Source organism: Portunus trituberculatus, chromosome 13 (assembly GCF_017591435.1).
Source record: "Portunus trituberculatus isolate SZX2019 chromosome 13, ASM1759143v1, whole genome shotgun sequence".
Lineage (NCBI taxonomy): Eukaryota > Metazoa > Arthropoda > Malacostraca > Decapoda > Portunidae > Portunus > Portunus trituberculatus.
This window is the reverse complement of record NC_059267.1, coordinates 12,020,655-12,042,735: the sequence shown is the minus strand read 5'-3', so window position 1 is coordinate 12,042,735 and position 22,081 is coordinate 12,020,655. Positions and strand designations below refer to the sequence as shown.

Here is a 22,081-nt window from a genome sequence, read left to right as displayed (position 1 = left end):
TTCGCAGATGGACATCCAATGATCCAGGCAAGGCCCACACACCCCACCCGCTCCTGTTGTCTCGCCAGAACACACCTGAGTCGCACCACGGCTAAACAACACCTCACAGTGCACATGTACGCAGAACAGTGTCATCTTGAAGTAACAGGTGCACCGCCAGCCAGGGTTGGATACAGAACTCCCCTGAGGCTAAACACGTCCCTTAAAGGAAACACGGGCAGCCGCGCCCTCACCTTCTTTGCCATTCAGCGGCACTTAACGTCTAGCCCTTCCCTGGGGAAGTCGTTTTCCTCGCCCGTCTTCAGGCTCAAGTCCTCGACGACATGTCCCGCGCGGCACGCCCACCCTTGGTCGATGACATGCACCACGGGGAGGTGCATGCCGCCAGAGACTGTGATGTTATCAGCCTTTAGGTCGTTTTGCACCATTCCGCGGACGCACACCTCTCCCAGGTGGCGGCACAGCAGTCCCAGGGAGCGCAACACGTCCTGCACGGAGCAGGAACCTGCCGTAAGGCTCGTCGAAAAAATTCCTGGATGATGGTAAGGGGCTGGAAGCTCAGGGCGAGGGGGTATGGGCGAGTATGAGGCAGCCTGGCTGCACAGGTCATACTTAATTTGGAAACAATACAACAACAATCAGAACAGTAAATTTTTCACCTGTAACTATCAATCCCAATACAGCAATAATGGTCTTTGTCACTCCAAACAAAAGGTAATGGTAATGATAAAAGAAGTTGGAGGAAATATTGGTGCCTTATGTGCGTCACCTCACAGATAAACTAACCTAGCAAACCACTTAGGGAAAAATCAATGTCTTAATGAAGTAAAGTACACAATTTGCAATTTGCAACAGATTTCCTGGCAGTTAAATGTGTATTGTAAGCTATTCTGAATTACTACATCCAGACTAACCTAACCTAAACTAACCTAACTAACATACATGAGGCAACCATACACCAGATACACATTCATGTGCTCATATACTGACAGCATTTTATCGAGGAAGCACTCCTAACCATTCAGCGAGTCCTCTCTATTTCATTCCCAACATAAATTTCTGAAGCTGTATAGAATCGCCAAGAAGTAACCGGAAGGAATATGGAAACCCGCCATGCTACTAAAGAGGTTAATGTACCAATCGCCAAGCAAGCATAACCACTGCGTCTGCCTGTCTCTTTCCTTATATCTGAAGAAAGACAAACAATCTGCCCTATAGGATTACTTGTATTCGACTGACGACATCACAAGGCCTGGAACACTGGCTGGTCACTTCTCTAAATACAACAGACTTCAAAGAACGATCGGCTGGTCATGTGATGTTTACTAGGCGTCAGAACAGGACAGTATTTAGTTTCGTGCCCCCCTCAATTCTGCGGTGTGCAGTAATTAACACCATTAATTTGTAAATAATTCCTATATAGTGTGTCTTTCATTAATATATACTTACAGATGTGTACAGGTGTGGTAAAGTTTTGCTAAATGTGTGTGTGTGTGTGTGTTTTACTGTTTGATCTGCTGCAGTCTCTGACGAGACAGCCAGACGTTACCCTACGGAACGAGCTCAGAGCTCATTATTTCCGATCTTCGGATAGGCCTGAGACCAGGCACACATCACACACCGGGACAACAAGGTCACAACTCCTCGATTTACATCCGTACTTACTCACTGCTAGGTGAACAGGGGCTACACGTGAAAGGAGACACACCCAAATATCTCCACCCGGCCAGGGAATCGAACCCTGGTCCTCTGGCTTGTGAAGCCAGCGCTCTAACCACTGAGCTACCGGGCGTGTGTGTGTGTGTGTGTGTGTGTGTGTGTGTGAGTAGTAGCGGTTGCTGTAATGCTATTTCTCTCCTCTCCCTGCCTAGCAATCTTTCTCCACCTCCTCCCCCTGTGTGCATTGAGAAACGCTTTGTTTTCTTAGGCCACAGATATGATTAGCGGGGTTTTCACGGATGTTTCTCAATAATGTAGAAATCTTGTCAATCTGCCTTTAATCTTGCTTAAAAACGTTCTGCTCTGTCACCATGATTATTTTCCAAGGCCACAGAGATAACCAAAATGCTTTTTTGAGTGTGTGTCAATTAGATAATATTATTAATCTATCACCACGAAACACTCTTGAAAATCTGTGTAACTTAATCAAACAATATTAAACGCTAATTCTCTCATCACGACTGTTTTCCAAGGCCACACAGATGATCGCAATGCTTGTCTAGAGTGTCTGTCCTTTAAATATCTAGAATTATTGAGAGAGAGAGAGAGAGAGAGAGAGAGAGAGAGAGAGAGAGAGAGAGAGAGAGAGAGAGGAGAAATGATAGAAAGGAACAAGATTAAGAAGTAAAATGATATGAATTTCCCTTTCTCTCTCTCTCTCTCTCTCTCTCTCTCTCTCTCTCTCTCTCTCTCTCTCTCTCTCTCATAGCACATAGCAAACATATCGCTGTAAATGAATTCACCAGCTTAATAGAAGAAATACTTTCAAATGAAATTTTCATTCATAATAAAACAATTCTCATGGGAGACTTCAACATTAATTTACTTGAACGCTCTTTACATCTTCCTACTAATTTGTTCATAAATACAATGCAAACCCTTAACTATTTCCCTCGTATTTCCCAACCCACAAGATTCCCAGATTGCCCCGCGCTTGGACAACCTTCTTTGTTAGACAACATCTGGACAAATTTTGCAACTCCTTCTTTATCAGGCATTCTTCAATACAACATATCAGATCATCTCCCAGTTTTCATCAATATCAGACATCAAACTAAAGTTGATACTAAACACAAACTTACCTTCAGACTATTTAATGAAAACTCTCACACTATGTTTACTAGTGAACTTCAACAAATAGATTGGGATGGACTTCTTAATAAACCAAACACAAATGACAATTTCAGTCTATTCTATAACACTATTTCTGAAATATATAATTAATGTTTTCCAATTAAAACTAAATATGTATCAACAAAAAGACTTCAAAACGCCTGGCTCACAAGAGGGATACTTAATTCAGTCAAACATAAATGCCACTTACTCAAAATGTATAAGATGGGAATCATTAGTCACGTCTACTATAAGCAATATAGAAATAATCTTACGCAAGTAATCCGAGCAGCTAAATGTAATTACTATCTTAATATATTTTACAATTTCAGAAATAATACCAAGAAAGTATGGAAAACAATAAATGAAATAAAAGGCAATACTAGTATCAAATCTAATACAAAACCTTACATTATAATAATACTGTATTTGATAACCCAAAAGACATTTCAGAAGCATTCAGTAAATATTTCTCCAACATTGCACCACAACTCGACAATAACCTTCCCCAGTCAAATAATAACCTACATGACTACCTTCAAGGTGACTACCCTAACTCTATGCTACTTCCAATTCTTACCCAACAAGATATTCAGTCAGTAATTAAAAAACTTAAAAACAAGAACCTTTATGTAAATGACATAGCTGTTCCCATAATTAAAAAAAACTGTAACTTCGTTTCCATTCCTCTAACTATTTTACTTAACCAGTCTGTCTCTACAGGAACTTTTCCTGCTATCCTTAAGTTTGCAAAGATCACTCCCATACACAAATCGAGCCCTAAGAATGATCCCAAAAATTATAGACCAATATCACAACTCACAGCATTCTCTAAAATTCTTGAAAACCTAATGAAATCATCTTTAATGCATTATCTAGAAAGCAAAAATATATTAAATTCAACTCAATTTGGGTTTAGATGCAAACGCAACACTTTCCAAGCCTTAAATATTTTTTCATCTGATATTTTTTCAGCCATTGATAATAACATTTCTGTCATCTATATTCATTGATTTTTCCAAAGCTGTTAACCATCAGATTCTACTGAGCAAATTAAATCATTATAGGATCCGTGGACCAATACTCTCATGGTTTGAAGATTATTTAACAGATAGACACCAACAAACCTCCTGTGATGGTGAACTATCTTCCATTACTTCAGTCAGTCTTGGTGTCCCCCCAAGGCAGCATCCTGGGACCAGTATTATTCCTTATATACATTAATGACAGTTCTACAATCTTTCTACATTCTAAAACTATTCTATTTGCAGATGACGTAACTTTATACCTGACAGGTCCAATTCCAGCACAACTAGTACACAATGCCAACCTAGAACTTCATAGACTTTACCAGTGGTGCTTGTACAACAGACTAACCATTAACACCAATGAAACTCACTACATGCTATTCACAACTAAAAATAATATTAACCTACCCCCCCTCCCTACACATAAATAATGAAGTTATTTCTAAAACCAATCATATAAAGTTCCTTGTCATTACCTATGATGACACTTTAACTTTTAAACAACACATTAATAATCTCACTTTAAAGATTTCAAGACACATAGCCTTCATTCACCTCATGAAAGACCTTGCAACACAAGATGTTCTTAAATCCATATTCTATGCCCACATTTACCCTTTGTTAACTTACTGCAACCCTATCTGGTGCACAACCTACTCTACTTATCAAGTTCCTCTAAAGCTACAGCTCAAAGAATTATTGTGAGAATATTAACTAATAGCCATTACTTGGCTCATACTGATCCACTCTTTCAACAAACTAAATGATTAAAATTAGAGGACGTAACAAAACTTGCAATTGCCATCTTCATGTACAATAACAAAAATGAACTCCACAACCTCCTTCCAGCTCATCATTACAACACTGGTCACCGTGACAACCTTTCTCTTCCTCTTCACCGCCTAACTAAATACCAACATTCTATGTCATACTTGGGCCCAGTTGTTTGGAACTCCCTTCCACCGGAAATTCAACACTCACCAACCATCAGTGTATCTAAAAGTAGATTAAAACAAAATATAACTAATTCTTATTGAAAACTTTATATTAGATATGACTGATGTGGCAACTAATGTATAGAAGATAGAACCTCACATCCTTCAACATTCTTAGATTTTTTATGAAATTCAAATACTATATACCTAAATAATTTCACATATGTAAATGTCTAAATTATTGCTACTGTAATATTATTACTATTATCACTACTATGACTATTATTATTATTATTATTATTATTATTATTATTATTATTATTATTATTATTATTATTATTATTATTATTATTATTATTATTATTATTATTATTATTATTATTATTATTATTATTATTATTATTTATTATTATTATTATTATTATTATTATTATTATTATTATTATTATTATTATTATTATTATTATTATTATTATTATTATTATTATTATTATTATTATTATTATTATTATTATTATTATTATTATTATTATTATTATTATTATTATTATTATTATTATTTTTATTTTCATTCTATTATTTTATCTTATTATTCTAATATCATTTATATGTAATCCCAACACCTTTACATATACATTTTATATACTATTCTGTACTTATCAATATTCATGGATTTGATTATCTTCTACATGCCTTAAAAGCTTTGCTTACAAATACGCTAGCCATTAAGTTATTGCTAAATGTTCTATTTTTATACATATATGTCACATTTGTATAACTTATGAGCTACAATAAATGTTCAAATGTTCAATGTTCAATGTTTCTCTCTCTCTCTCTCTCTCTCTCTCTCTCTCTCTCTCTCTCTCTCTCTCTCTCTCTCTCTCTCTCTCTCTCTGGTTACTTGGAGTTAACGAAGGATTAAGTGTTGTGGTGAGACCTGCTGAGATTGCGTTATGCTTCATGATAAGTGAGAAGCCACTTGTTCACCTTTGTGCTTCTCAATGATCACCCAGACGAGTGGAGGGGTGGAGGCTTCCGCTGGTGGCAGAGGCGATGGTAATGTCTAAAATAGTGCTACTGTAATATTATTACTTGTGAGTTACGGTAAAAACTTTGGGATTTGATAGATTAATTAATTATAAGAGGAAAATACTCTATACACACATTCTGTGTTTTGCTTTATTTGGCGGGAAATTGACGTACAAGGTGAGTTTATGGGTTGGCCTCCCCTCCACCAGTCCCCCTCCTCCCTCCTCCCTTAATTCCCAGCTCGCGACGCACTAGAGTTGTGCGGCACGGCATTAAGTAATCATTATTGCGTCTCGTGGAGGCAGTCAGAGCATTACAGGAAACAGTTAGTTAGCTAATGATAGAATTACATGTTTGTTTTTGGTTAGTGAAGGAAATGTACAGGAACACAGCAATACAGTGGTTATTAATTGCTACTTTTGAAACACGTCGCAACTCTCCCGCTCATCAGTCTACATAATGCCACGCTTCTCAACTCCAGTACCAGGGCTCTCACTTTTAAGGTAATTACCTTAGTTTAAGGTAATTTAGATACTTTTAAGGTAATGTCTAAGGTAATGCAATTTTTAAGGTATTTCTAAGGTAATTTGAGTATATTTAGGGTAGTGTTTAAGGTAATTGTTAAATGCAATTCTGATATACTGTAATAGCCAAAATGGGATGATATTTATGGTTCTGAACAACAACCCCAGTATATTCTGCACCACAAACTATTCTTTACAAAGACTTGGCGAGTCTGGTTCACGTACAGTACAAGTTCAATTCAGAAGTCGAGAATATCATGACTCCCATACCCGGTTGCGGACGCGTTCCGTACTCGTCACTGGCTCGTCATCTATAAATACTCTCCGTCGTGACGACGTCGGTACTCTGTTCACAACAACCGTAGCAAACTGCTGGACACAGTAGATGGCATCCCAATACTTGTCTACTCCTGAGGTAAGATATTCATTGGTTTTGTGTTTTTGAACTTGCAGCTTAAAGGCTGATTTTTTTTACATATTAGTATAATATGTATTATGTACAGTAATTAGTAATTTTGAACATGCTAGTATAACACCATGATTTTTTGTAATAATTGGAAGACCAGCTAGTTTATTTTATAAGAATAATTTCTAGTAAATTCAGTATGATGAAGTAATCGTATAACTCATAAGTCGTCAGTTATTTATACTTTTGGTTTTGCACATTGTGTTTCTCTCTCTCTCTCTCTCTCTCTCTCTCTCTCTCTCTCTCTCTCTCTCTCTCTCTCAATATACCGTATATTATACATATATATATATATATATATATATATATATATATATATATATATATATATATATATATATATATATATATATATATATATATATATATATATATATATATATATATATATATATATATATATATATATATATATATATATATATATATATATATATATATATATATATATATATATATATATATATATATATATATATATATATATATATATATATATATATATATATATATATAAAAAAACTAAGGTAATTTTCAGGGATATGGTCCAACAGATCTAAGGTAATTTGGTGAAATCTAGAGTAAAAATCGGCAACATCTAAGGTAATGCTTTCTTCTACGAGAACTTGTGGGAACCCTGCTCTCTCTATCTCTCTCTCAGTAGGTACTACAACACACAGCCACACAGAGGATGGTGAAGAGGGAGGTGACATGTTCTGATCACAGAGAGGGACATGCATGGACCAGCCTGATATGGCTAAGTACTAATACTCTGATACTTAAACATTATTAATCAGATGTGTGCTGAGAAAACGATCGCGGTAGTGGATCACAGCTTAGTACCACGCGGTGTTGGGCCAGTAGAGGGCGCGAAAATAAGAACATACAGGTGCCCCGGAGCTAAAGCTTCCTCGTTTGAGTCAAGTCCTTTCTCTAATCATCTAATGTATTACAGTGGCCTCATGATTTCACTATATTGTTCTTGGGTGGCAATGCTGTGTACGATGGTTGTATGCCTCGTAACATTGCACATCATATTGAAGCAGTTGTTGAACTAATTCATACCTACTGTCATTCACAAATTGCTTTGGTGCTATTGGAGCATCGAAACCCACCAATTAATTCTAGATTCCATGTGACTGCCACACAATACAGAAAGGTGGCAAATACCATAAATACTAGACTGAAAAGGAAATACAAAACCAAATCATATGTATAGTTCCTAAGTATAGGTGGTAAAACCCTTCCAACATGGTGTAACTGATGGGATACACTTCAATGAAGAGGCTCAGTTCCACCTACGCCACAAGTTTAGAAATGCCATAAGATATTTCATAGAGAACAGTCAGTAATTCAACATGGATTTAGCTAAACCGAAAAGATCCCTAAAGGCGTATAAAGGACACCTTAGCAGAGCCATTAACAACTGTGAGGATTTGCTAAACCAACCTTACTCTGACAAGATTGAGTTAGAAAAATCAATTACTAACTTAGAAACGAGATGGAATTCATACGAGCAATCATATGAAACGGTAGAGAAAATACTTCTTGAAATAGAAGGTGATGATAATGAAATAGATTCATTACAGACTGATTACTATAGAAGCCATGAAACTTACCAACAATCTATATCTAAAATGAGAAGTGTGCTGAACCAGATAACACATCAAACCAGTGGCGGACCATCAGCACCAGGTACAACCACTGCGCCAGCAGCTTCAGCTTCAGTGTTACCAAAACTAACTAACCTCCAGTTACCGACCTTCTCTGGACACTTAATAGAATATGAACAGTTCATTGATCAATTTGAAGCACAGATAGAAAGCAGACCTGACTTGGAACCAGTTACGAAACTTCAATTCCTCAAATCCTTATTGGAAGGACGTGCATTAGATCTGGTAAAGGGATACAGCTCTACTTCCACTAATTACGACAGTGCTCTTAACACACTTAAGGAAACATATGGCGATAAGGAAAGGATCAAACATTGCTTACTACACAAAATTACAAGTACTGAGTCATCAAAGCATGATAAAACTGAGTTAAAATCATTCAGAAGAAAAATGTTAAATTACACAAGAAGTTTAAGGAATAAGCACAACTTTGATTGCTGTGAAAGGATGATCGCTTCATTGTTTGAGCATGAGTTATCCACTACCACCATAAGACAGTTATATCTAAAATATGAAGTTAATTATTTGAATTTAGATCAATTAAATGAAGGCATCAGGGATCTTGTGTCTCACATGGAAGTGGAAAATCAACAAAAACCAAAAGCATCAAAGCCAGAGATTCCAACAGTGTTCTCGGAACGTGCACCAGAAAGGCAAGTGGGAACATACTTTGCTTCCAGAACTCCAATTAAAGGCGGCAAAGAAAGTTACGATATGAAATGCAGATTTTGCGGTGCAGGTCACAAGGATTCTTACTGCACTAACTACCTACAGAAGTGGTCATGAACGAATACACAGACTTGGAGTATTAAACCTCTGTGCTCGGTGTATGGGAAATCATAATCCAAAGGTTTGTAACATTAAATTGCAACAATGTAGAAAGTGTTCCCGAGGGATTCACCACACGACTTTGTGCAAGAGTTACGATAATAAAGCAACTAAAGTACCGGGCAGTAAGACTACACAAGCACAAAGTAGGGAAGAAGATCACACTGAGGAACATCAGCCATCAATGAGTAACGTAAATCATGTGAATGTTACCACAACATCTCGACATACCACAAACTTACCTGTGGTGTGATAACGAGGTAGCATTACAATGGATCAGGAATAATAATTCCAAACTTCCATAATTATGTCATGAACAGAGTAAATGAAATCTGTGAATTACAGCGAAAGTATAACTTCAGACATGTGGAGACTAAAGCTAACCCAACAGATTTGCTGAGTCGAGGTGTGTCACTACAGGAGCTAGTAAAGCGGACACTATGGTTTCGAGGCCCCGAGTGGCTCACCAACGAAACCCAATGGCCCAATGGCCGCAACAAAAGCCATCTGAGTAAAGAAGTCAGTGTAACTCAAGCAGATGTTGAGTCAGTCGCTTCTGAGACATAACTAAATTTTCATCGCTGCGAAAATTGATCAGAGTCACGGAGTGCCTATTTAGATTCATAACTAACATATACAGGCGTGAAGGTGGTTTATGAAATGAGATAACACTTGTGCAGTGAAATCTTGGCTTAAGAAAGTACAGGACGAAAATTACAAGACAGAAATACATTACGCGCGCGTGTGTGTGTGTGTGTGTGTGTGTGTGTGTGTGTGTGTGTGTGTGTGTGTGTGTGTGTGTGTGTGTGTGTGTGTGTGTGTGTGTGTGTGTGTGTGTGTGTGTGTGTGTGTGTGTGTGTGTGTGTGTGTGTGTGTGTGTGTGTGTGTGTGTGTGTGTGTGTGTGTGTGTGTGTGTGTGTGTGTGTGTGTGTGTGTGTGTGTGTGTGTGTGTGTGTGTGTGTGTGTGTGTGTGTGTGTGTGTGTGTGTGTGTGTGTGTGTGTGTGTGTGTGTGTGTGTGTGTGTGTGTGTGTGTGTGTGTGTGTGTGTGTGTGTGTGTGTGTGTGTGTGTGTGTGTGTGTGTGTGTGTGTGTGTGTGTGTGTGTGTGTGTATGTGCACCAGTGTGTGCTGTAGTGGTGTGGTGATGTGCACCACGGCTCACCACAATTGTTGTGACACTCGCTCTCCCTCACTCCTCAGGTTTGACACAAGGATTGGTGGCCTGACCTTCACCGAGCAGTTCCTCAGCATCAGCACGGCGCTGCCCAGCAAGAATGCGTACGGCCTCAGGGAGAACGCACACGACTCCTTCCGACACGTGATGGACGGCTCAGTGTGGCGGCTCTTCTCCCGAGACGAGGGACCCGTGCCACAGGTATAGGCAGAGATTTCCTGTGGCAGGCCAGGGACCTCAGCGGCAGACAGTCTTGTGGCTGGATGTAGTGCTTGTGGTTTGCCTGAAGGAGGCCAGCCTGTGGTGCAGGGAAATACTAGAAATGTTCCTTGTTTCCTTGTTGCAGGCCGGAAAGCAAGTGAACCTGTATGGGTGCATCCGTTCTACCAGTGTGTGGAGAACGACGGGCGAGCCCACGGCGTGCTGCTCCTCAACAGCAACGCCATGGGTGAGCACAGAGTGGCAGAGTGACACAGCACTCTACACGCAGCCTTGGTGTGTAGTGAAGCTGATTATGTAACATAGAAATCAACCAACTTTTGGGTAATGGCACCTGTGGGTGAAGGTAATCAATGCACACCTGTTCTGCGGTGGCTCTTCACTACTTTGCTGTTTAGTCAGTTTTGTATCTAAGATCTTCATAGTATCCATCACAGCAGCTGTTCCACTCTGTAAGATCGTCGATAAGTGTTTGAAGCCCAGCCTTTGTTTTGGCAAACAAAGCCTCTTTCTCGCTAGTTGTGGTGGAGCTTTCTTCTTTATTGGGATGGAGATGCTGAGGGCAGAGTGATCGCTGACTACCTCAGGCACCACCGTACACTGTCCACTAATCCCCTGACCATTGAGTACACAAGCGTAATGAAGCCCGCCAGCCTTCACGTGCGTCACACAGGCACACAGGCACACAGACACACAGACACACAGACACACAGACACACAGGCACACAGACACACAGACACACAGGCACACAGGCACACAGGCACACAGGGGGCCCCTAACAAGTGTGCTTCAGGATGATCTTGCACGAAATGATAGAAAGCCTTTCCATTGCTATTGTCAAAGCCATTTAAATGTCCTAGTTTTGCATGCCTTGCGTTGAGGTCTCCAGCTATCAGTGTTACATCATTGTATATGCACTCAGGAATGTTACTTACATTGAAACTGTTCTTTGATGTATACAGATTTACTATATTTAATACACCACTGTCTAGGTAAATTGTAATGGATATGCTTCCAGTACCCTCCTCCCTTACCGGTTGTGTGATAATTCTGATGGTAGAGAACACGTGACACACGTAGAGAGCCCTCGTGCCGCATTTGCAGCAGGCAGATGACAACCCTGATACCCTGTTGGCTGTGGTACAGAGCCATTATCTCTGTCACCTGTGTCCTGAAGAAGTAGAACGTCGCTAAATGTTTGGTGACATAACAGTGACTGTCTGCAGTCCTGTTTCGTACACTGTTTACATTCTATCATAGCATCAGAAGAAGATTGTCCATTGTTCTCTCTCTCTCTCTCTCTCTCTCTCTCTCTCTCTCTCTCTCTCTCTCTCTCTCTCTCTCTCTCTCTCTCTCTCTCTCTCCTTGGGACGTAATACCTATATATCACCACATCCTCCTCCTCCTCCTCCTCCTCCTCCTCCTCCTCCTCCTCCTCCTCCTCCTCCTCCTCCTCCTCCTCCTCCTCCTCCTCCTCCTCCTCCTCGTTCTTCTTCTTCTTCTTCTTCTTCTTCTTCTTCTTCTTCTTCTTCTTCTTCTTCTTCTTCTTCTTCTTCTTCTTCTTCTTCTTGTTGTTCTTGTTGTTCTTGTTGTTCTTGTTCTTTTCTTCTTTTCCTTCTTTTTCGTCTTCTTGTTATCATTATTATCATTCTCTCCTGAAAATTCTCTCTCTCTCTGTCTCTCTGTCTGTCTGTCTTGTGAAATTGAGTAAGTTACTGGCTGCTTTGCTCAAGAAATTACATTGTTTGTGTGTGTGTGTGTGTGTGTGTGTGTGTGTGTGTGTGTGTGTGTGTGTGTGTGTGTGTGTGTGTGTGTGTGTGTGTGTGTGTGTGTGTGTGTGTGTGTGTGTGTGTGTGTGTGTGTGTGTGTGTGTGTGTGTGTGTGTGTGTGTGTGTGTGTGTGTGTGTGTGTGTGTGTGTGTGTGTGTGTGTGTGTGTGTGTGTGTGTGTGTAATATCTCTAAAAGAGGATGACCAAGACTCAGTAAGGAACGCCAGAAGATCACCAGTAGAGCGATCTTGACGGAAGCCATACTGGCGATCAGATAGAAGGTTGTGAAGTGACAGATGTTTGAGAATCTTCCTATTCAGGATAGATTCAAAACTTCAGACAAGAAAGAGATTAAAGCTATAGGGCAGTAAGTAATTTGAGGGGTTTGAACGGTCACCCTTTTAGGAAACAGGCTGAATGTAGGCAAACTTCCAGCAGGAAGGAAAGCTAGAAAAAGATAGATGAAGTTTAAAGAGTTTGGCCAGGCAAGGTGCAAGCACGGAAGGACAGTTTTTGAGAACAATAGGAGGGAGATGGAAGGCTCAAGTACCTTTTGTGGGCAACCTCTCTATACTGGAAAGCTCCTCCACCAACACATCAACCATCATTCTGACATTCAAAGGAATAATGACGAATACCACGAGGCAAATTGTTAATAAGTACAATTATAATATGCATACACTCTCTCTCTCTCTCTCTCTCTCTCTCTCTCTCTCTCTCTCTCTCTCTCTCTCTCTCTCTTTCTCTCAGTTCAAAGAGTTTGGCCAATGACGAAGCACGGAAGGACAGTTTTGAGATTAGGAGGGAGAGTACAATTTTGTAACCTGCATACTGGAAAGCTCCTCTCAACCTCTTCTCTCTCTCTCTACCACGAGGCAAATTCTCTCTCACAGTCTCTCTCTCTCTTCTCTCTGAATTCCACCAACTTGATACGTTGAAATATAAGAAAATAAGAGATAAACAATAACAGTGTTTGTTTGTGAGCCATTAACTTCCTGGCCTGCTGGAAATTTCGCCACCTCATTCCCTCCAGCTTCAGGTTTTCCAATCAGATTTCCTTGACCTTCATTTTTCCAATCAGATTTCCTTGACCTTCATGTTTTCCAATCAGATTTCCTTGACCTTCATGTTTTCCAATCAGATTTCCTTCTGTCTTTTCCTTGTTGAACCTCGGTGTCTGTTTGCATGCCACAGAGAGTGACAGGTGGGAGAGACCATGGTACAATCAAAAGTTATTGTACCAAGGGAGAGACCATTCTGCATTGCTCTCCTTCACTTCCTCCTTGGGGCAGCCCTCTGGCCTGGCCTGGCCACCTCTCCTCCTCCCTCCCTTGGGGCAGCCCTCTGGCCTGGCCTGGCCACCTCCTCCTCCTCCCTTGGGGCAGCCCTCTGGCCTGGCCTGGCCAGGGGCCCTCTGGCCTGGCCTGGCCACCCTCCTCCTCCCTCCCTTGGGGCAGCCCTCTGGCCTGGCCTGGCCACCCTCCTCCTCCCTCCCTTGGGGCAGCCCTCTGGCCTGGCCTGGCCACCCTCCTCCTCCCTCCCTTGGGGCAGCCCTCTGGCCTGGCCTGGCCACCCTCCTCCTCCTCCCTCCCTTGGGGCAGCCCTCTGGCCTGGCCTGGCCACCCTCCTCCTCCCTCCCTTGGGGCAGCCCTCTGGCCTGGCCTGGCCACCCTCCTCCTCCCTCCCTTGGGGCAGCCCTCTGGCCTGGCCTGGGCCACCCTCCTCCTCCCTCCCTTGGGGCAGCCCTCTGGCCTGGCCTGGGCCACCCTCCTCCTCCCTCCCTTGGGGCAGCCCTCTGGCCTGGCCTGGGCCACCCTCCTCCTCCCTCCCTTGGGGCAGCCCTCTGGCCTGGCCTGGGCCACCCTCCTCCTCCCTCCCTTGGGGCAGCCCTCTGGCCTGGCCTGGGCCACCCTCCTCCTCCCTCCCTTGGGGCAGCCCTCTGGCCTGGCCTGGGCCACCCTCCTCCTCCCTCCCTTGGGGCAGCCCTCTGGCCTGGCCTGGGCCACCCTCCTCCTCCCTCCCTTGGGGCAGCCCTCTGGCCAGGCCTGGGCCACCCTTCCCTCCTCCCTCCCTCGGGGCAGCCCTCTGGCCAGGCCTGGGCCACCCTCCTCCCTCCCTCTGGGGCAGCCCTCTGGCCTGGCCTGGGCCACCCTCCTCCCCCCTCCCTGGGGCAGCCCTCTGGCCTGGCCTGGGCCACCCTCCTCCCTCTCCCTCCCCTCCCTGGCCCCTCTGGCCTGGCCTGGCCACCCTCCTCCCCTCCCGGGGCAGCCCTGTGGCCAGACCTGGGCCGCCCCCCCTCCCTTGGGGCAGCCTCTTGGCCTGGCCCTGGAAGGCCCTCCCACCTGCCCTCCCGTTGGGCCTTCCTGGCCTGGCCTGGCTGCCCTTCCCCCCTCCCAAGGCAGCACTCCTCCCCTCCCGGCTGCCTTCCTCCCCTCCCCTCCCACCTAACCTCCCCCCCCACAGGGCAGCCGTGTGCCATGTGGGGCGGGCTGCCCCGCTCAGTCAGGGAAGTACTCCTGCAGGGTGGAGTACGCCAGGGTGATCAGGGTCAGGGTGTGCCCAATGGAGAGCAGGCTGTCCAACAGATCAAGGGACAGCCTGCCTCTCCCCCCGACCCTCCCCTGGCCAGTCCTCCCTGACCTACGGGGTTCCCGCTGCGGCGGTGGGGAAGGGTTAGTCTCTCCCTTCCCCACTGTGCGGTGGACGAGCCCTGCTCCCTCGTCCACCGCGGGATTTTGGCGCTCCTGTCCTCCTTCCCTCCTGCCCTTCTCCCGGGCTGGGGACCGAGACCCACAGGCCCAGGCCGTCCGGCTCCGGGCTGGCCCCACCTGGCCAGCCGCAGCGGAGCCGGCCTCCTGCCCCGGCTGGCCCCACCTGGCCAGCCTCAGCGGGGCCGGCCTCCTGTCCCGGGCTGGCCACCACCTGGCCAGCCTCGGCGGGGCCGGCCTCCTGCCCCGGCTGGCCCCCACCTGGCCAGCCTCGGCGGGCAGGCCTCCTGTCCCAGGCTGGCCCCACCAGGCCAGCCTCGGTGGAGCAGGCCTCCTGTCCCGGGCTGGCCCCACCAGGCCAGCCTCGGCGGGGCCGTCATCCTGCCCCGCCTTGGGGACAGGGGCGGCCTGGGCCTTTACGGGGGGGTCTGGTCGGCTGCCCACTCTTTTGCCATTGCAAAAGAGTACTGGGCAGCCCTGCCCCCCGCGAACACCCTGCCCCCTGGCCAGGCAGAGGAACAAGACGGCGTGCTGCCTCGCCGTCGTGCGCCTCACGCCTGCCAGGAGGTCTCTCAGGGTCATCTCCTGGCAGAAGACTATCCTGTCTCCTGCCAGGCACTCGACCCTGATGGGTGTTTCCGGGTCTTTGGCGGCCAGTCTGCCCACCTTCAGACTGGCCGCCTGCTCCGACGCGAGGGGCTTTGCCCCCCCCTCGGTCCCCTTAGGGAAGGTGAAGGAGGCGATGGAGCGCCTCCCCTTGCCGCAGCAGCCCGGTGACCGGGGCCGGGACATCCTGATGGCGTCCACCCGACCCTCGCCCACCAGGCTCAACCTCGCCTCCACACGCACTGTTCGGCTGCTCCTGTTTCCCATTCCTAAACTTTAACAAATAAAAAATGTGCCTTGCTTCAGTTTTGGCTGAGTGTGCAAAAGTAGGATGGTGGTGAAAACCGGCTGTGTGAGTGAGTGAAGCAAGGAGTACCGTGAGTGACGTCAGTGAGGGAATGAAGAGGCTCAAAACGCACACATGGCGGCGATGGCGTGTGTCAACTTGTTCATCATAAGAAGGACAGAATAGAGAGACAAGACACGCAGAGGAGCACAATCAAAGTTGTGTGGAGGTAACCTTACCTGTGGAAGGCATCAAACAATGGACCTTAGGCTCAACCCTTGCACTCAAAAGTATTCATGCTACTACTACTACTACTACTACTACTACTACTACTACTACTACTACTACTACTACTACTACTACTACTACTACTACTACTACTACTACTACTACTACTACTACTACTACTGCTACTACTACTACTACTACTACTACTACTACTACTACTACTACTACGCTGCTGCTGCTGCTGCTGCTGCCACCACCACCACCACCACTGCTGCTGCTGCTGCTGCTGCACTGCTGCTGCTGCTGCTGCTGCTGCTGCTGCTGCTGCTGCTGCCACTGCTGCTGCCACTGCCACCACCACTGCCACTGCTGCTGCTGCTGCTGCACCACTGCTGCTGCACCACTGCTGCCACTGCCACCACCACCACCACCACCACCACCACCACCACTGCTGCTGCTGCTGCTGCTGCACCATATGTTTCCACTGCCACTGCCCACCACTGCCACCACTGCTGCTGCTGCTGCTGCTGCTGCTACTGCTGCTGCTGCTGCTGCTGCTGCTGCTACTACTACTACTACTACTACTACTACTACTACTACTACTACTACTACTACCACCACCCACCACCACTCCTACTACTACTACTACTACTACTACTACTACTACTACTACTATATACTTCCACTACGTACTACTACTACAACTACTACTACTACTACAGAAGCGGGGTACTGGATGAGAACAAATGTTTCACAAGGAAGACAGCTGGTGGTGGTGGTGGTGGTGGTGGTGTGTGCAGGTGTGGACACTGCTACAAAGATGCCTCTTCCCGGGGAGTATACTCTCCCTCTCTCTCTGGTTGATATTTCTCCTCAATATATGTATAAATGTGCATTACATAATTCTTGCGCTCAGTTCACACACACACACACACACACACACACACACACACACACACACACACACACACACACACACACACCTGAATCTCACCTCCATTAAAAACCCCATTGTATTTTTTTTCTCGTGTTTTCTAAAGTTATGTGGAGTTTTGTAGTGTTTTTTGTTCCTTTTGTTGTTATGGCAGTTTTACAGTTTGTGTTTTTGTTGTTTCCTGAGTTTTGTAGTTTGTCCGTTTCCTTTGTTACAGTTCCTGCGTGTGAGAAGCATCAGGTTAGTGAGGGTGCTCCATTACCCTTGTTACGTCTTGGCCGGTGTTCTGAAAGGCGTCACTCTCACCACAGCTGTTTGCAAGGCTTCTCACATCAGCAACCGGGTCCGCTAGAGGGATTTTCCTGTGTTAGAGTGAAAACACCCTCAGCAAATCGTGTAAGTGATAGACAAGCATTCACAAACGAGTGGTGAGATAAGTAAGGGTGGGCACCAGTGTGTCTTCCTGTGTAGTAGTGAAACACACACACACACACACACACGTATATTTTCATTGACAAGCATACAGAAACAAGTATTTAGGTAGATAATAGTCCTCAAAAGTGTTTTTTCTGTATATTATTGAACACACGCTCAAAAACATGTACAATATCAAAGACAAACAAACAGAAACGATTTAGATCAATAGATTCAGATAGGTAAGGGTTCTCAAAAGTCATTTTCCATGTTCATAATTTAGAAATACCCACAAACACCCGTATGATTTCACTGACAGGCAGACAGACAGACACAAGCAATTAGACAGACAGACAGACTGACATACACACCTCTCCGGCACCTCGCAATCCCAACAGACAGACAGACAGACAGACAGACAGACGGATGAGTAGATAGATACATGGTCTAACATGTTCGTGTACTTAAGGAGTCGAACAGAATTGTTGATATCTGGAATAAGCTTCCTTCACAAATTACAAACACCACTTCTGTTGCATCATTGAACAGTAACACTGACCAATATATACAAGTTCACCCCAGCAAGCTCTTTTCTGGTCCCAATACCCACACGCGTCACTCCTGACCATAGTGTTGTTCCTCACCACAGTGTTGCTCTGTGAGGCTTTCATCCTTCCAGCCAGACATGCAGAGTTCAGCGTGGGGTGAATGGTGTTGTTCCTCACCACAGTGTTGCTCTGTGAGGCTTTCATCCTTCCAGCCAGACATGCAGAGTTCAGCGTGGGGTGAATGGTGTTGTTCCTCACCACAGTGTTGCTCTGTGAGGCTTTCATCCTTCCAGCCAGACATGCAGAGTTCAGCGTGGGGTGAATGGTGTTGTTCCTCACCACAGTGTTGCTCTGTGAGTCTTTCATCCTTCCAGAGAGAGAGAGAGAGAGAGAGAGAGAGAGAGAGAGAGAGATTTGGTTTGATTGGATAGGTTTGTTGAGGTTAGTAAATGGTACAAAATAAAGGTGAATACTTTTCCAAGGGATGACAGGACACTGCCTATGTATCCGCCATCCCAAGCTTAAACTTAGTGTTCTTATGTAATAATAATGATAATAATGTAAGGAACAAAAACAAGTGTAATAATAATTATATAATATATATTTACAATATATAAGTAATGTTAGTGCAGAATACTTAGCTATTCTATGCATATACACATATATAACTTGTTTTCAATGTAGCGTATAAGTTGTTTGATGTATTTGTTTTGAATAGCAATAGCAGTTGTGTAATGTTCCCATTGTTAAACATCCATATGTGGTGTGGATGGCATTATTTGTGGCACATGCCAGCTCGGGGCACTGCAGCACGGAGTGGGCGTCAGGCTCACAGCATGGGCGACACTCCCTCCCTGGCCGGAGCCTCACATGACACGCCCAGTTCCCAGTAATGTTTGTATCCAAAGCTCAGTCCGGCACACACGCTGTCTTTCCAGCTGACTCCATATTTTCCAGATGTGAAATTGGCGCCACTTTGTGCTTTGGTGTAGTGTTTCATTGTTTCACTAGCTCACTTCGCCTTTATGTAGAATTGCACCTTGTTCTTGCTCAACATGTATATTTGTCATTTTCTTATCTATTTGTGACAAGCTTGTTCTACAGTTTGATCTCTTTCTGTTCCATTTTGTGCTAAGTGGTCAGCTTTTTCATGACCTAACACACCAACATGGGATGGTACCCAAATCAATGTCAAGTTTCTCTCCTCTCCGATCCTTGTAATAAGTTTTGTGCACTCGCTCACACCGTGTGCATGTGCTGGCTGCCCACTCGTCAGTGCTCCAAGTGCCCTCTGCTGTCCCTGAAGAAACACACGTTGCTCCGCTCATTTTGGATGAGCTCAGGGTCACACTTCAAGGCCCAGAGCTGTGCCTGGCTGGAGGACACATTACTGCTTAGTCAACAGGAGTAGCCTGTATCCATCCAAGTCCCTTGCTCTGTGATGCGCCTCAAAAACACTTATATATATATATATATATATATATATATATATATATATATATATATATATATATATATATATATATATATATATATATATATATATATATATATATATATATATATATATATATATATATATATATATATATATATATATATATATATATATATATATATATATATATATATATATATATATATATATATATATATATATATATATATATATATATATATATATATATATATATATATATATATATATATATATATATATATATATATATATATATATATATATATATATATATATATATATATATATATATATATATATATATATATATATATATATATATATATATATATATATATATATATATATATATATATATATATATATATATATATATATATATATATATATATATATATATATATATATATATATATATATATATATATATATATATGAAAAAACAGGTAATTTTCAGGGATATGGTCCAACAGATGTAAGGTAATTTGGTGAAATCTAGAGTAAAAATCGGCAACATCTAAGGTAATGCTTTCTTCTACTTGTGGGAACCCTGTCCAGTACGTCGCGGAGTGGTGAGGTGGTGTGGCGGCCAGCCCTCTGGTGGAGCACATCGCACAGCACTCTCCACGTTAATTTCTCGCAAAGTGAAGCAAAACTCAACTTATGTGTATAGAGTACTTTCCACTCAGAATGACATGTGTATAGAGTACTTTCCACTCAGAATGACTTGAACTATCACATCGCAAAGTACAGGACCTTAACTCACTGGACGTGCACCCAGTGTTGCCACTCTAGAATTTCAGAAAACACAAGATTGTCCCTCCAAAAAAGACTAGATTGACCGAAAACAACTAGATCTCCGTAACTTCTTCCCGTTATTCCCACGCTAATGACATATGAGGCTTTTGTTTTTTTCATAGTCATTTTCTTGGCAGTTTCACAGTCAGGAAACATCTTTTTCATTAACTCAACCAAATGGTCTGCCTGGGAAAATGCTATTCCATGTTCTGCCATATATCCACACAACAATAATTCTGCATTGTTAACTTTATCTTTCGGGTCTTCCACTGATTTCTTTAAGAAATGCTGAATATTCACACACTTTTCTTTGATTCCTAGTTTTTTTTATATGCTTTGAGGTAACTTTGTGGCTTAACAAACCAGCTTTGTTAGGATTCTTTAGCTTGGATTCACAGACTACACAATGAACAACATTCTTATCTTTGGGGTCTGGCTTGATCCAGTCTTTTAATTCAGGGTCAGTTAACCAGTCCTGATTAAATGACTGGCTGTACCACAACTTCTGTTTCTTTTTCGGCGGAGTTTTATCTCCACTGGAGCTTGCTGTAGGAGACTCACTCATTGTTGTCACTTATCACTATGCCTGTTTAAGACCACGATCTTCACCAAACTGAGGGAAGTTGGAATAAGAACCCAGTTCAGCTCTCGCCCGGTACTTGCTACGATGGACTCCCGTACTGACTACTGAACGCGAACGAGACGCGTCTCACTGTTCTTCATTAGAAAAAACGAGGAGTATGAGATTCATATAAGGGTATACTTAGGTAGACGTAATTAGTAAGTAAAAAACATGAAACATTATCGCATTTTTTTCCTTTGAATGAAAACTACAAGATTTGTTGGATTTTAGGAAAAACTACAAGACTACAAGGTCGAAGATAAAAATACTAGATCTAGTAGGAAAAAACAAGGAGTGGCAACTCTGCGTGCACCCTGTCTGTATGTGTTGTGTGGTAACAGGGTACTGGCTGTGTAGCATGGTATGGTATACACCTACCAAGTTGTAGTTGTGGTGGTGCTGGTGGTGGTTAGTGGTAGTGGTAGTTATAGAGGTAGTGGTAGTAGTAATAGTAGTAGTAGTAGTAGTAGTGGTAGTGGTAGTTATAGTGGTAGTGGTAGTAGTACTAGAAATAGTAATAGTAGTAATAGTGCTTAACCAACACACACACGTGTGTGTGTGTGTGTGTGTGTGTCGAGGATGCCGAGAAGGAATCACTAATTGAGAGTCGTCTTGGTAAATGGTTGGCGTCGTTTGGGTGTCAATATGTATGTTAGGAAGCCTGTACAGCAATGGAAGTTGCTGGAAAGTTTGGGTGTGTCAATATGTATGTTAGGAACCCTGTACACTAATGGAAGTTGCTGGAAAGTTTGGGTGTGTCAACATGTATGTTAGGAAGTCTGTACACTAATGAAAGTTGCTGGAAAGTTTGGAAGTCATTTTGTGATTTAGTCTTGATTTAACAAGGATTCTGCATCTTGCGTTGGTTTTGAAGTATGTTTTCCTGATTGTAGTCGTAGTTTAACAATGACCTGCATCATGTGAGGAAGTCATTGGTTGTGTTCGTGACTCTAGTGGTGAAGTAACAAGGATTCCTCATC

At 43.3% G+C, this 22,081-nt stretch overlaps 1 protein-coding gene across 1 annotated transcript in view; it reads right to left on the bottom strand.

The window, feature by feature from the left end:
- Nucleotides 1–17,796: 17,796 nt before the first annotated feature.
- The window catches only part of LOC123503110, a 69,827-nt gene continuing 65,542 nt past the window's right edge, over nt 17,797–22,081 (bottom strand). Inside the window, exon 4 of the mRNA XM_045252540.1 lies at nt 17,797–18,540. Coding sequence (XP_045108475.1) covers nt 18,169–18,540 — 372 coding nt within the window. The 3' untranslated portion in view covers nt 17,797–18,168. The remainder of the gene's footprint in view (nt 18,541–22,081) is intronic.